Genomic DNA, 17,046 nt, shown 5'->3' on the forward strand with positions numbered 1-17,046 from the left:
TCAAAAATAATCAAATCAAATATTTGCCAGCATGTTCTGAAAAATATCTGGACCATTCATGATAGAGAAAATGAGATATTTTTCTTATTTAAAGTAAAATAGGATACTTCCAACTGAGCAAGGTAAAATAAGATGAAGAGTGAGAAGTGTGGTTTAAGAAGTCACAACACATTTTAATTATTGATTACACTATCAGGTGTTACCCTGAATAATGCTTTTAGAAGATCTGAGTAATTCATAAATTCAAAACTACTTGACAAATAAACATAGATCGTTTTCCCAATATGATTTGAATACAAGGTATTCCCAAAACATATGTCCTAGCAAGGCAGGCACTTAATGATGCAGTTTACAATTCCGGTCTCGTCCTAGATATTAATCTTAGTTGACATAGTATAGTGTGTGCAATGTACAATTTTAACTGAAGTACTACAAGGTATGCACAGATTGAGTGTATAGAATGTCTATGACTAATTTACATTCATTATTTCAAATTCTGATCAAAAGGTCTCATTACGCACCTAGCCTCTGATCACATAGTGGTGCACTCTTTGAGGTAAGTTGGTAGAACCTGGACATGCTGCCTGTATCATCATAGTCACTACAGTGCAACTTTTAATCCTTGCTATTGATGGAAGGTTAGTAAAGTCAGGATCTCGTTCAAACAAAGTTTAAAATTTCCACATAGTAGCAGAAGTGTGTGACTAGAAGACTGTATATGTAATGTAAACGTCCAAAGAATGCAAACATATTGTCAATGTACAGGCCTCTATGGGTGCAGATACCAAATAATATCTGCAGTTCCTACAAAAAGTCATCCCCTTGGAAGATTTCACATTTTATTACCATACAACATTGAATCAGCATTGATAGACATTGATTTAAAGTGGCTTTTTGATACTGATTAACAGAAAAAGACTAATGTCAAACTGAAAACTGATCTGTTCAAGTTGATCAAAATTAATTACAAACCACATAAGTATTCATCCCCTTCATTTCTGTATTTAGAAGATGTACGTTTGGAAGCAATTCTGCGTGAACAGGAACAGCTTTGCACATCTGGCATTTTTTCCCCCATTCTTTGCAAAACTGCTCAAGCTCAGGTTGCATGGGGAAAGTGAGGAAACAGCCTTTTATAAGTCCAGTCATAAATTCTCAATTAGACTGAGATCGGTATCTTGCCATTCCAGGACATTAACATTATTATTTTTAGGTGACTCCCGTGTCATTTTGAATTTATGCTTGGGGTGGTTGTCTTATTGGAATACCAATCATCTTCTCTGTGAGCTGTCTTGTCATTGTTGGCTTGTGACTGTGGTATCATCAGCAGATTCAATGATGGAGTTTGTGTTGTGTTTGGCCATACAATCATAGTTGTACAAGGAGTACAAACGGAGACTCAGCATGCTACACTGTGGAGTTCCTCTATTAAGGTTCATTGTCAACAATGTAATACTGCAAATTAGGAAGTCTAAGCCACAAAATTCAGTGCCTGAAGTTTGCAAATGAACATCTAAACAAGCCTGGTGCATTTTGGAAACTGATGTAATCAGAATAGAATTTTTTGGCCACAATGTGCAAAGGTATGTTTGGAGACAAAAGGGTGCCAAATTCCAGAAAAAGAACATGTCTCCAAACTATGAAGCAGGGTGGTGAATCGATCAGGCTTTGGGCTTATGTTGCAGCCAGTGGCAGAGGGAACATGTTATTGGTAGAGGGAAGAATGGATTCAAATAAATACCAGCATATCCTGAAAGCAAACATCACACCATCTGTAAAAAAGTTGAGGTTAAAAAGAGGATGGGTCCTACAACAAGATAATGATCTCAAACACACCTCAGAATCTACAATGGAATACCTCAAGAGGTGCAAGCTGATGGTTTCGCCATGGCCCTCACAGTCACAGCATTGAAAATCTGTGGATAGATCTCAAAAGAGCAGTGGATGCCGGATGGCCCAAGAATCTTGCAAAATTAGAAGCTTTTTTCAATGACGAATGGACAAAAAATGCCCAAGTAAGAACTGAAAGACTCTTATCTGGTTACAAAAAGCTTTTATAAGCAGTGATACTTGCCAAAGGAGATGTTACTAAATCAGGTGCCTAAACTTTTGCTTCATGCCCTTTTCATTACTTTGTTATTTTGTACCTGTGAATAATGGAAATAAAAATGCAATCTTGCTTAAAATATTAAAGAAATGTGTCACCTTTAACTTTGTCCCTTTTGGTGATCAGTTCATCTTCTGCTCACTTAACTATTCACAGTAACAGATATTTTAAGCAAGGGGGCCCAAACACTTGGATGCCATTTTAGGTTCCAGTTCACTTCTACATGCTTATATGAAAGTAGATTTTCAACTGCACTCCAACAGAAACAAAATATCAAAATAGGCAAAAAAAGGAAACCTACATTAAAGCTATGCTTAACGATCCTGACCCCACATAATGATGATTTGTGCCATAGAATGCAGCACTTCCTCCTTATTTATATTTGCAATGCTAAAAATGTTTTTAATAGTATATGAATATATACTGCAAATGTGTATATTATATATGTAAATGTATATTTTATATATATATATATATATATATATATATATATATATATATATATATATATATATATGCTGTATATATATATATATATACACAGTGCATCCGGAAAGTATTCACAGCGCATCAGTTTTTCCACATTTTGATATGTTACAGCCTTATTCCAAAATGGATTAAATTCATTTCTTTCCTCCGAATTCTACACACAACACCCCATAATGACAACGTGAAAAAAGTTTACTTGAGGTTTTTGCAAATTTATTAAAAATAAAAAAATTGAGAAAGCACATGTACATAAGTATTCACAGCCTTTGCCATGAAGCTCAAAATCGAGCTCAGGTGCATCCTGTTTCCCCTGATCATCCTTGAGATGTTTCTGCAGCTTAATTGGAGTCCACCTGTGGTAAATTCAGTTGACTGGACATGATTTGGAAAGGCACACACCTGTCTATATAAGGTCCCATAGTTGACAGTTCATGACAGAGCACAAACCAAGCATGAAGTCAAAGGAATTGTCTGTAGACCTCCGAGACAGGATTGTCTCGAGGCACAAATCTGGGGAAGGTTACAGAAAAATTTCTGCTGCTTTGAAGGTCCCAATGAGCGCAGTGGCCTCCATCATCCATAAGTGGAACAAGTTCAAAACCACCAGGACTCTTCCTAGAGCTGGCCGGACATCTAAACTGAGCGATCGGGGGAGAAGGGCCTTAGTCAGGGAGGTGACCAAGAACCCGATGGTCACTCTGTCAGAGCACCAGAGGTCCTCTGTGGAGAGAGGAGAACCTTCCAGAAGGACAACCATCTCTGCAGCAATCCACCAATCAGGCCTGTATGGTAGAGTGGCCAGACAGAAGCCACTCCTTAGTAAAAGGCACATGGCAGCCCGCCTGGAGTTTGCCAAAAGGCACCTGAAGGACTCTCAGAGCATGAGAAAGAAAATTCTCTGGTCTGATGAGACAAAGATTGAACTCACATTTGGAGGAAACCAGGCACTGCTCATCACCAGGCCAATACCATCCCTACAGTGAAGCATGTTGGTGGCAGCATCATGCTGTGGGGATGTTTTTCAGTGGCAGGGACTGGGAGACTAGTCAGGATAAAGGGAAAGATGACTGCAGCAATGTACAGAGACATCCTGTATGAAAACCTGCTCCAGAGCGTTCTTGACCTCAGACTGGGGCGACGGTTCATCTTTCAGCAGGTCAACGACCCTAAGCACACAGCCAAGATATCAAAGGAGTGGCTTCAGGACAACTCTGTGAATGTCCTTGAGTGGCCCAGCCAGAGCTCAGACTTGAATCCGATTGAACATCTCTGGAGAGATCTTAAAATGGCTGTGCACCGACACTTCCCATCCAACCTGATGGAGCTTGAGAGGTGCTGCAAAGAGGAATGGGCGAAACTGGCCAAGGATAGGTGTGCCAAGCTTGTGGCATCATATTCAAAAAGACTTGAGGCTGTAATTGCTGCCAAAGGTGCATCGACAAAGTATTGAGCAAAGGCTGTGAATACTTATGTACATGTGATTTCTCTGTTTTTTTATTTTTAATAAATTTGCAAAAACCTCAAACTTTTTTCACATTGTCATTATGGGGTGTTGTGTGTAGAATTCTGAGGAAAAAAATGAATTTAATCCATTTTGGAATAAGGCTGCAACATAACAAAATGTGGAAAAAGTGATGCGCTGTGAATGCTTTCCGGATGCACTGTATATATATACTGTATATACAGTATATATAAAATCTTGATTAAGATATAACTGATTTTTTATAATTTCATTTTTTTTACATTTTTATTTTTATTGTATAGGGCTCCAGAGTCCATAAAGTTTAAGAAATACTGAACTAATGTGAGATGTAGAGAGGACTATTAACATCTTCTTTGATGCATTCTGTTATATGGCATAATTAAATCTAAAAAGATCTGTTAGTTTTTTATAACTATAACTTCAAAATATTTTAACTGTTCTGAGAAAAGCAAAGATAAATGGTTAGAATATTATTATGTTTGACTTAATTCCAAATCCAGAAATCCTACTGAATTCTTCCATAAGCGTCAATATGTGTGGCAGTGTGTAACAGTCCAGATATGTGTAGCAGCAGGGAGCTGTGCAAGAGCCATTATATTTCTGCACACATACAAGCATTCTGCAGCAACTCAGAAGATGTAACATCTGCAAAGCATGGGGAGGTCTCTTTTTATGGCCCACCAAGATAGGACAGCATCTTTCTAACCTGAAGCGTCTAGGTTTGAGACTGGCAGGCAGTGCTTAGCTGCAACATCAGGAATTCCTGGGCTAAGACACAGTGATGAGTATAGATCAGTAATATAGTATTGTGAATGTGTGTTGAGGACATCCTAAACCTTATTTGCTCCATTTGGGAATTTTCAGATGTTCATTTTTGTGTAATTATATAGCATACGGTTATTCTGCAGACAGAAATTGAAAAAAATTGGCAAAAAACAGACATTTCAACTATAAACAGGTTAATAGTTCAAAATAAATAGAATTAACGTCATTTATATATTGACCTTACATATACAATGTATTATATACAATGCATATTGTGATTGTTTTCAAGATTTTGCTTTTCTACTTCTCAGATCTTCCAATGAATAATGTCCAATGCTTACTTCTGCATGTCAGCTCATATTGTCTTTCCTAGTCCTTGATCATCCTTTGATCAGATACTATTCAGATTTTAAATATTTTAAGTATTTTTGAAATACTTTTCTACATCCTGAGGCGGAGGTCATAGCTCTTTGACGAAAAGATTGTGTTTAATCTCTGCAGGTGTCTTGGAACATGTTTTATTTCACAAAGGCAAATCAAATTCATGGGAAAGATGAAAAGAGTAGTGGCATTTACTGTACATTATTGGATGGTGACAGTGAAGCGAGAGCAAAGTCCTCAGACTATGTTCTCATTTACCAGTTAGTCTTCAGCTTCACCTTTGGTAATAAATGTCGGCAGTGACAGAAAAAACCTGCTTAAGAACTTCCTCTGCAGTGTTGCTTATTCTTTCTCTGAAACAAGGACATGTGTTTGACAATCCCAGAGGATCTCAGAATGGAAAAACTCATCCACTAAATCAAGAGAAGACAAACAAAATGCTCTGAGCACCTGGTGAGTATTTCCACAGTTGGTATATCTAAACATAGCCCACTGTGAAGAGATCCAGACATAAACTCAGAACACAGTGGATAGACTGTATCTGGCAGATGACCTAAGAGTACCCAGATATCACCTGGATGGAGCTGGAGACTGTTGATGGAGTTCAGGAAGATCAGTCTGATCAATTAGGTTATTGCCATTGAGTCCCTTACAGGAGAAGTAAGTTAATCTTAATATATTTATGTTCTTGACAGCTTTGAGTATCATGGCATCATTATAATGGAAATTCACATATTACAACAAGAAGAAACCCATAATAGGAATTTAAAAATGAGATCAGAGTGGAGAAAAAATGTTGCTATCATATGCATCTACCCAGAAATGTAAATTTAAAAATGAATTAGTGTTTCTGCATAATATAATATTAAAACAAACGTACCATTCCACTGTAAGAATGCCTGAGTAATACAGCATGTCCATAGAGAAGTGTTCGATGACCTCCTCCCTGTGCAGTCTGTATAGAAACATGAAGAAACATGCTTAAAATGCAACACAAAAAGGGTTTTATTTTACATTTCCAAGCACACAGCTATTTATTTATAAATATTATTTCAAATATACATGAACCATACAGACAAACCAGCCCAAATTTACTGTATATAAGTACTTTTCTCTCTTTTACCATTGAAAGGTAGCCTATAAATATCATCCACTACCAACTCCACTCCAAGCTGCTGGTCCCAACTGCACAGTAGGCAAGAACTCGGCAAAATGCACATACTCTTTGTCACCTCTTTTCTGATGGTTCAAGAGCTCAGCAGTCCAATAGAGTGTAATACAGTATAATCAAATAGAGCATTGGAACAGTTTAAAGAATTAAAATTGAAAGAGCATGGAGTCAGTGAGTGGCAGCGTGTTGTGCATTTCTCCTCACAGGGTTTGACTTTTTGCCTATTAAACTTTGAGTTGCTGTCATTAGTTATAGGCATCCTAGCCAATGAAGATGAATCAAGTAGGAATTACTGGATAAAATAATTATTAAACAGGGTGTTCCAAGCCAGAGCAAAACACACCGGCAGCCAATCTTCTATGCCAGGCATTCTTCTAGCCAGCATGCATTGGGTCATTAATATGCTAGATGACATTCAGGCATGACTGGCTCACTGGGAGACATCATAAACTGCCGTGTTTTTAGTTTCTAAGAAACGTGGTAAACCCCTGAAACGCCAGGCACCACCATACATCCTCATGTTTTCTCTAGCATTCTTATGGATCGTACTGAACTGTCACAAAAGACAGGCATGGTTCATGAATGTTAACTGTTCACCTGATCTGGAGTATTTAATAATCAGATGTTGTCCATTTTATCTTCCAGTGGAATTCTCTAGCATTTTCTGGTCACTCTTTACATACTTACATAATCTAATATCAACAATGCACTGAATGATCTGCACAACATTATTGCAAAATATTAATGTTTACTGTATATCCTGAATGATAGTTTGTTGTTGCTGGGAACTTTAACAAAGCAAAATTAAAGACTGTTTACCCTGAATATCATCAGTATGCCACCTGCCCCAATGGGGATAAATTGTAAGCCTACTATAGCAGCATGGATGATTAATGCACAGGGTTTAGAAATGCTTATGGATTATAAAGTAAAAGCTAATCCAATCTCATCCACATTTTCTTTCCATGTTGAATTTAATGCCTTCTATGCTAGCTTTAAACATGATAACAATCAGTCCACTATTTTATGGTTTGTAGCAACAAATGATTCATCCTTCTGTTTTTCAGTGCATGATGTAAAGAGGATTTCTTGATAAATTTGTCACCATAAGGCATCCAGTCAGGACAGAATTTGAGGGTGCATTTGAAAGACGTGTTACAACCAATTAGCCGACATCTTCAGCGACATCTTTAATATTTCACTGAGAGAACCAGTAGACTCTACTTCCATCAAAAGGACATTAACACCTGTGCCTAAGAAAATACAATGAATGATTACAGACTGGGCGGCACGGTGGCACAGCAGTAAGGAGACCCGGGTTCGCTTCCTGGGTCCTCCCTGCGTGGAGTTTGCATGTTCTCCCCCCGTGTCTGCGTGGGTTTCCTCCCACAGTCCAAAGACATGCAGGTTAGGTGGATTGGCAATCTTAAATTGACCCTAGTGTAAGCTTGGTGTGTGGTTGTGTGTGCCCTGTGGTGGGCTGGTGCCCTGCCCGGGGTTTGTTCCTGCCTTGCGGTCTGTGTTGGCTGGGATTGGCTCCAGCAGACCCCCGGACCCTGTGTTAGGATATAGCGGGTTGGATAACAGATGGATGATTACAGACTGGTGGCTCTCACTCCAGTTATGATGAAGTGCTGTGAGAGACTGGTACTAAAAGACACTAAACTGAATATTCCAGATAGTCACAATCTGCAGTTTGTATATCCTCAAATGGCCCATAGAAGATGCCATATCCTTCACACCTAATACCATCCTGGTACATCTAGATAACTGTTATGTCAGAGTGCTGTTTATAGATTATAGGTCTACATACTGTATATAACACTACATCCTCAAGTTGGAACTTTGTGCTTCCCTTTCCAACTGGATATTGGACTTCCTAACTTGCAATATTACATTGTTCACAATGACTCTCAACAGAGGAACTCTACAGGGTAGCATGCTGAGCCTCCTCCTGTACTCCTTGTATAACTATGAATGTATGGCTTAACACAACGCAAACTCAATCATTGAATTTGCTGATGATACCACAATCATAGGCCTGATTGCCAACAATAACAAGACAGCTCACAAAGAAGGGGTTCACCTGCTGACTCAGTAGTTCCAAAACAACAATCGCACACTTAATGTCAAAGACTTCAGAAGGAAGAAATGAGAAATTGACCATCACTGATTAACTAAAGTGGATACAAAATATGGTAGCCCTTCTCAACAAGGCTCACCAATGCTTTAAAGACTTTACTTCCACAGACATCTGAGGTAAGCTCAGTTTTCTCCTTCAGTCCTCACTAACATCTACAGGGGCACAGTAGAGTCAGTCCTCGTTAGCTGTAAAACACCCTGGCACAGCACCTGTTCAGCTCAAAACCATAAAGCACTGGTGAATGCAGTACAAAAAATCGGGAGTGGTCTCCCCTAGACTTTCTTGTACACTCAGATATGGGGATGGATATTTGAGGAGTAAACTGCAAGACAATGATTATATTTTTTTATTATGTACATTAAAGACCCATCAATAACAAATCAAATTAATAATATATTGAACAATTATTATAAAAGTAAAGTTGAATAAATCGGACTCTGCAGCTGCATTAATAAAAAGTAAAGCACCACTTCCGGTTAACGGACAGTATCAGTGGGCTCAGCTGTGCTAGTTTCTTGTACAGTATTAGTATACCTTTGCACATGTACTGTATATAATAAATGTGGGAATTTTAGGGACACAAAAACTTAATATGCATCTCCTCTCTGAAACACCCACTCTTGGTCATCACCAACAGGCGTAGCTCAACCATTTAGGCAAACTAGGTATTCGCTGTGGATGGCAAAAGTTGTGGGGGGGGGTCACCTTTTATTTTTTTTAAACTACGCAGACCTTGACCTTGCAAACACTCCAACAATATCACTGTCTAACCTCTATTAAGCATTAAAAGAAGTGGGACATTAGGGCAGGGTCTGTAGGAGGGTACATAATTGGCTCAAACACAGGAAGTAAAGGTTTACGGTGAAGACAACTTTTTCAGAATGAGGTGCTGTTGAAAGTGATGTCCCCCGGGGGTCAGTGCTGGGGCTGATGCTTTTTTAAAATATATTGTGATGTGAGAGTCCCTGTCTTGCACCCCAAAACACAAGGCTGAGTCTCACTACTTTAGCAAAACCAGCTTTATTTAGCTTGAAACAGGAACAACACGATTATTTACTGTAGTGGGATCTGCCACTCTCCTTTGCACAGACACAGCAGTCAGGCAGGGTCGTGGCCAGGTTAGTGGCCAAGTAATATTGTTCCCTGCATTTATAATTTTCCTTGCATCACCCATTGACAACAGCCGCTTATATCGTGACTGCGATGGGCTTGGATTTGCTTCAGCGGCGAGCCGCGGCAATGGATAAACAGTCTTGCACAGACACTGTGATCGCACTTCGGGATGCTCTTCAGTGTGTCGTTCCGTTGGGGGGAGTCCAAAAAGAGTTTAGAAACCTCGCAATATAGAAATAAACTGGACAAAAATATAATCAAATATAATCAATAGCCTGATTAAATTAGAAGTTGATACCAAACTTCAGTAGGTAGAAGGGCAGATAATGTGGAATTGTCTAAACTGTTACAGAGGGACTTTGACAGCACACAGGCTTGGGTAGATTTGTGGCAGATTTGTAAGTAAATGTTGGATTGGAATACACAAGCAGAGGTCTGAAACTTGAAAGTACCACTTATAAAAAGTCTCTGAGAGTTACTGTGGCCTTATCACTATCAACATGCAGACAATATACCAGCATTTCTCAACTTTTAAGTATTTGCGACCAGAGTTTTCATAACAGTTTTAATAGCGCCCCCCCCTAACGTTTTTTTGAAAGGAGCCCACTAATACCAATTTGTTCTTTTTTAATTAATGATATATCATAGATGTATATTTTATTATAGCTACTTAACTTTTATCGACATTTATCTAACTCTATATTTATTTTTCTAGTATCAGAATGTAGTTTAAGTTAATTTGCTTTGGTTTCAATAGATGTATTTTTCATATTTTTGATTCTTGTTTTCTTTTTTTCACATCTTTGTGCCCCCCCTTTTGTTATTTTGCACCCCCCTAGGGGGGCCTGCCCCACAGATTGAGAACCACTGCAATATACAGAAGCAACCAAGGAAGCTAGTAGAATGTTGAGCTATACATATCACGATGTATGGATTAGAAGTCAAAGGAGGTTATGCTTAAGTTATATAACGCACTACTGAGCCTTTACGTGGCGTACTGTGTTCAATACCAGTCTCCATATTACAAAAAAGATATAGCAGCACTAGAGAAAGTTCAGCACAGAGTAACTAAACTGATTCCAGGACTGACATGGATGGGCTATGAGGGAAAATTGAAGGGGTTGAACTTTTTCAGTTTAAACAAATTAAAACTAAGAGGTGACATAATTGGAGTGTTTAAAAATATGAAAGGAATTAGCACTGTGGATCCCTTCAAAATAACTTTAAAATAAACCCTCCATCAAGAACACGGGGACACAGTTAGAAACTTGCTAAGTATAGATTTTCCACAGATGTTAGAAAGTTTTTTTTTCATGAAAAGAGCCATAGACACTTGGAATAAATAACCAAGTAGTGTGGTGGAGAGTAGGGGAATAAGGACCTTTAAATCTCGACTTTAGTTCATTAAACAAAATGTTGTGTGTTTATATTTAATGCCTTGCAAAATGAATCAAACCCTTTAAAAATTTTCAAATGCTCTAGAGCAGGGGTCCCCAACCGCCAGTCCGCGGCCCACTACCAGGCCGCCGTCTGACACCCGGGCCGCGAGAGAACTGCCAGCAATGGAGACTCACTCAGTGAAGGTCTACAGCAAAAAGGCTGCCCCCTTCACTGAGGACACTTTTCAGAATGCTAGGTGGGCGGGGCTTTGCAGCGGCACAGAAAGAGGAGAGAGACCGAGGTGAGAGAGTATTACAACAAAGTATTTTTATGTTTCTGACAGTTTCCCCATATGACACCAGTCTATAGAAATCTCATTACTACGAAGTACATTCAGCAGCAGATACTTCCATTACAACGAAGTGACCTTGAAATACTTGAATGAATCGTCCACAGAGCAGTTACAGTAGTTCTGTGGTCGCAGCTCAGTTGTGCACATTTGCAGAACAATCCCCAAACAGAAACACTGTAAAAAAATGTTCTTTCTTCGAAATTTCCTCGTACCGTTTTTTTGCTGTTTTTGTTTTTGGTGGTTTTCAGTGATACCTTTTGCTTATCGCTCGTCAACATCTGAAAAACATCCATTGGAATTTAACTCATTGTCACCCTCCTATAGAAACGGCAGACATGAAAAAACGATAACAGTGTTAATGTTTGTGATGTGCAATCTGTTGGAATGACAAATGCAATGCATATATGTCTTTGTTATATGCAAAAAAGAAGAAAAATCTTGGTTCGCAAACGTATGCGAACTGCTGCATTTGAAGACGCCGAAAAAGCCGTTTTTATGTGGTTCAATGATGCTCGTTCAAGAAACATTCCTATTAATGTGGAACTCATTCAAGAAAATGTGAGGTTTTTAAACTCTCTTGGGACCTCTGTCAATGGGACAACACACTGTGAGCCTGCCGTTGCCTTGCCCCGGTAACGGACAAACAATCTTACACAGACGCGGGAATTACACTTTGGGACGCACTTCAGCATGTTGTTCCCGTTGGGTGGGGGGATCCCAAAAGAGTTCAGAAACCTCACAATATGAAGAAGAAGAAAAGGATGATTTGGCTTCTGATTGATAACTGTGCTTCCCACAACTTGCTTCTGCATTTAGATAACGTTTGTGTTGAATTCTTCCCACCCAATTGCACGGCAGTGCTTCAGCCATTGGATTTGGGCATCATTCGCACTCTGAAAGCGTATTATCACAAGTAAATGCTGAGAAAAATTCTCATCAGCATAACTTGTAGACAGGAGAAGATTAAAATAACGCGGAAGAAGCTATTGAAGCTGCTTCCATTTCCAACATCCTATCTTTGTGAGGCAATGTTTTCTGCAGTGACAGCAACCAAAATGAGATTACGGAGTAAACTGAACATAAGCAACACACTTTGCGTGTCACTGTCTTCCATCGTCCCCAGATGGGATCGTCAGGTTGCAAGAAAACAAGCTCAGGGCTCTCACTGATTCTGCATTATGGTAAGCTGTATAATTTCTATTACTAAATTATAACTTAACAATAATAGAAATATAATGTAAATTGTGTATAAAACTGCCCTACGAACCAGCCCATAATCAGCCCACAAACCCCAAGACTCCAACCCCCACCCCCACTGGTCCCTGAAAAAAATTTGCTTCTAGTAAAGCAGTCCTTGGTGTCAAAAAGGTTGGGGACCACTGCTCTAGAGTTACCATTGATACTTATCACATATTGTTCCATTCTCTATTATTGCAAAACCAAATGATCTAGAAGGTCAAGAAGAAAAATGTTATAGGCAGTATCATTTATTAATCAGCAAATACTATAAATTCAAAAACTGGAATCTGCTACATACTGTATATTGGTATTCTGACCTCACAATTTAACATTTCATTGAGCCATTTTTTGCCTCATTAACAGATTTACATCTCCTAGGGTCCGAGTCTACCAGGTGTACACTCTGTCTGGTTCTGAGTTTTGCTTCTTCCACTTGCCAGATTTTTTCTTCAGCCTGTTCAAGTTTCTGTTAGTAGACCACAATATATAAATCAAGCCAACTGATGAACTGTGATCAGAACTTTTTCTTCACTCCATTGCTGGTTTGGTATTGTCCTGCTGACAAGTGAGTCTGCTATCAAGCTTTTCTAACCATTGTTAAGGCAGTGTGCTACAGCTTTCATTTCTTGATTATTAAAACTACAGAGGAAAGTTGTGAATTATTTCTTAATCTTCTTTAGAATGTTTTATTCTTCATTTTCATACCTTTGTCTTTAGGCTTGCTGTGTGATCAATGATCCCAGACTTGTCTTGTAAATAAGTCTTGGAAACAAATACAAACTGACCATGTACTGTAGATGGAAAGAAAACAGAAACTTAAGGGATCTAAAAATTAAAACTTACCCAGAGTTCATTGTTTCTCTTTCCAGCTGCAGTTACATAGTTACTTTAAAGTATATATTTTATAACATTACTATGGGGTTACCCCCTGCTCGCTTCACTCACCAACCCCCTTTTTCTGAACATTTCTGCTGTACACGTTGCGAAGAAGGGGGCTAATCGCAACCCAAGGACACGCAGTTGCTCGTTTGAAACCCCCTCTTAAACGGTGATACAATGGGAAACAAATACAGTTTTTTTTACCTCCTCTTTGCTCAATCAGCTGCTGGCTTTCTGCTGCTGCTGTGCCAGGTGATCTGCATCTCATGCGGTGCTTCGAACATTTAAAAGCCTGTACAGCAGGTGTCCTACTCTTTGTGTTTTTTTTCCGGCCGCGGGTGTGGTTAAATCTTTTGCCGCAAAGTCTCTTGATATTTTTTACTTTATAATTTAAAAATGGAATAAGAATCTGAAAATCCAACAACATCATATTAAAGTTCGATAAATTCTGAAAAGAATGATACCAAACATATATATGTAGGTTTTAAAATAAGTCCAATTTAAAGAGTGGCAAAAAACGTGACATAAAAAGTCATGTAAAATCGTTGCACAAAATCGTTGCACTTTTAGGCTTAGGATTTTATATATAGAGAGTAGATTGGAATAATGTATTATTCAACATAGACTAGAGCTCTTATCTGAAAAATGTGTTAATGACTTTAAGATTAACTTTAAGATTGCAAATTTATTTTTATTCGGACGGATACTTTCACATCTGACAGGTGTCCCAGCTGGACTTGAGCTGGAATCCTTACCTGGCCAGGACACCAATAGTGTGGAAGGACAAGGGACAGCAATATATACAGGATATTGTCCCCCCTACACTAGGTGGCAGCATCCCTTGGCCTCAGTATCCATTCAGACACCCACAGGGAATGCCGAGAATTGTTGTCTGACAGCGCAAACCTGCTTCGTATGGCCTGGAAGAGCCACCAACGGGCAAAACCCTGGCACCAGAAGTACTCCTGGGTCTTCAATAAAAGAGACTCACTGACTTACCCAGGTAGGTTAGAGTTAGAAGGGGAAACAGGCAACACTCTCCTTGGAAGAGTGGCAGTGCGATGAAGAGAAGAGATAACTTATATAACTGTTTCGTTTAAGGTATTTTAATTTGAACTCAGGACTTATTTTGTGTGTTTGTGGTTTGGGGCTTTGTGGCACCCCCTGGATTTCACAGTTCTAAAACCTGCCTTTCCTACTCTGTACTTTCTTGACCAGGGAGTTTGCAATAAAAATGATAGTTTGGAATAATTTGCTATAAATCAACTTTTAAAATAACCAGTTTTGCACAGCAGCTGGTTGCGTGTTTTGCTCTTTCCTCTTGGCAGATTTTTTTCAGCTCTTTCAAGTTCCTGATTACAGACTACAATTTATAAATCAAGACAATTAGTTTCTGCTCTTTGCAGAAGATTCTTGACTAATTAAGAAGTGACCCATAACAAAGGTTTGAGCACCCGTCAAGGTTTATTCTAGTGCTAGCCACAGAAAACAGGCAGGCTGTAATGTAATTGGGCACGAATACTGCATACAATCCAGCTTTGCTAAGAAATGCATAGCATACAAACAATAGAGACCATTCATATAATAATGTGGTTACCTTGTTGAAAGAAGAATGAACAACTGATCACTAGTTCTCGGTAGAGACACTTTATACTATCAAGAGAAAATGACCATGTGACAACTCAGTACACACAAACACCAAAATGTGTGACAAAAATGAAAGTGTGATCTCCTTACACAGAGCAGGGCATCCCCTCCAGCTCTTAAAATGACTGGAACTGGAAAAAGACTACATGTCATTACTGCTTTGCACTTATGGTTTCCAACGTTAATAGTGTTTATAGCTTCTTGTCAAGGAAATAAACAGAAAACCTATTAGTATATGAATTTCTGGTTGTTAGTTTTACTTCAGCTGTAACTAATAACCTGTTAGATAGATAAAGGTGTTTATGAGCTCCTTTCATTAAATTTGCAGCTACTGGCCCAGACACACTGTTGATTCAGACGGTCTGTGTGACATCACACACACACACGCGCACACACACTCTTGCTCACACGTTCACTCACTCATTACACACAAGCTACAAACTCTGGGACAGGAAAAGCTAGCTTCAGTCAAAGTATGGATACACTAATAAAGTTTTAAACAAGACACGATGTATCCGTTTTTTCCATTTATCTGGCTAACAGATCAGGAACCTTTCAAATCTTACAAAAAATAAAGAAACAGTCCACAATATATAATATTTCCAAGTAGGATTCTTTGCAAAAGACTTAAAAGGGGAAATATAATTCATACAACCACAGCCTCTCGATAGCAGAAACACATCTCTTCAGCATAGATTAATGTTTTATGTTGTTTGTCTATTGATCTGAATTTTTATATACAGTACATCTTCTATATCCCATGTGTTATGAAATAAAATGAGTGCTTGCCAGCAGCCATACCACATGCTCCTCAGAGCAGGTAATTCACCTGAAGCTAAGCATGTTCAGGCCCAGACAGTACTTGGCTAGCTAAAGCTTGGATTGCTGCTGGAAGAGGTGATAGTGAGGCCAACAGACAGCACGTACCCTGTGGTTATTGTATGGCTGCCAATGCACCAGTGCAGTGATGAGGACACTGTGCTGTAAAACCGAGGTCCTGACTGTCTGTGGTTATAAAAGACCACTGGGCACCTTTCGGCAGGAGTAGAGTACATCTAGATGTCCAAGCTAAATTGCCCACCACGGCCTAGTCATTCTGGCCCCCTAATCATCTCCTGTCTCTAATTGGTTAACTATCTCTCTGACCTCTTCATGACCTATTAGCTAATGTGTGGTGAGCATACTGGCACAAAAATGACTGCCACCACATCATCCAATTGGGTACAGCACATTGGTGGTGGCTGAGGTGATTTCCCAATCTCTATGTAAACTGCTTAGAGTGGTGAGAAAAAGCACTATATACATTGTGGCAGACGGCCGGGGTCTATGCTCAGCCGGGACGCCCCTTCACTTTATATTCAGGGGCAGCAGCCCTGGGCGGTGCAATACCTCTCCCTGGACGCTAGATGGCCGCCCACCTGGGTTGGAATGGTGCCTCAGTTTGCCGCAGGGCTCCATGGAAATTGGAGTTGGGTGCATCCCTGTTGGGTCCCGCAGGCACTGCCAGGGGGTGCTGCAGCTGGGACTCCTGAGCCCGTATGAGCAGCGTATTCACCACACCCGGAAGTGCAGCCGGAACTCGGCAATCAACCACCTGGAGCACTTCCAGGTGGACTATAAAAGGGCCCAGCAACCACCACTCAGGGGCCAGAATCGGGAGGAGGAGGACGAGGTTGCCTGTGTCTGAGAGGAGTGGTGGAGGAAGAAAAAGAGTGCTTTGCGGTGTGTTTAATTTGGTGTTTGTGCACTGTGTTATGCCTGTGGGGATTACAGGGAAGACGTGCCCCACAGGTGAAGAAAAATAAAAGTTTATTTATTTTACATGTGCCTCCGTGTCCATCTGTGTCAGGCCAGGCGCCCATATAGCGCCTTTTGTTACAGCATGTAAGGGCTCCTT

General features: G+C 39.6%; 1 protein-coding gene across 3 annotated transcripts in view; it reads right to left on the reverse strand.

Annotated features, from left to right (window-relative positions):
• The window catches only part of ryr2a (ryanodine receptor 2a (cardiac)), a 657,734-nt gene that overhangs the window by 352,554 nt on the left and 288,134 nt on the right, over positions 1–17,046 (reverse strand). For all 3 annotated transcript variants that reach the window (XM_051919561.1, XM_051919560.1, XM_051919559.1), the window contains exon 4: positions 6,106–6,180. In XM_051919561.1, the coding sequence (XP_051775521.1) occupies positions 6,106–6,180 (75 nt within the window). The remainder of the gene's footprint in view (positions 1–6,105; positions 6,181–17,046) is intronic.

This window comes from Erpetoichthys calabaricus, chromosome 15 (assembly GCF_900747795.2).
Source record: "Erpetoichthys calabaricus chromosome 15, fErpCal1.3, whole genome shotgun sequence".
NCBI lineage: Eukaryota > Metazoa > Chordata > Cladistia > Polypteriformes > Polypteridae > Erpetoichthys > Erpetoichthys calabaricus.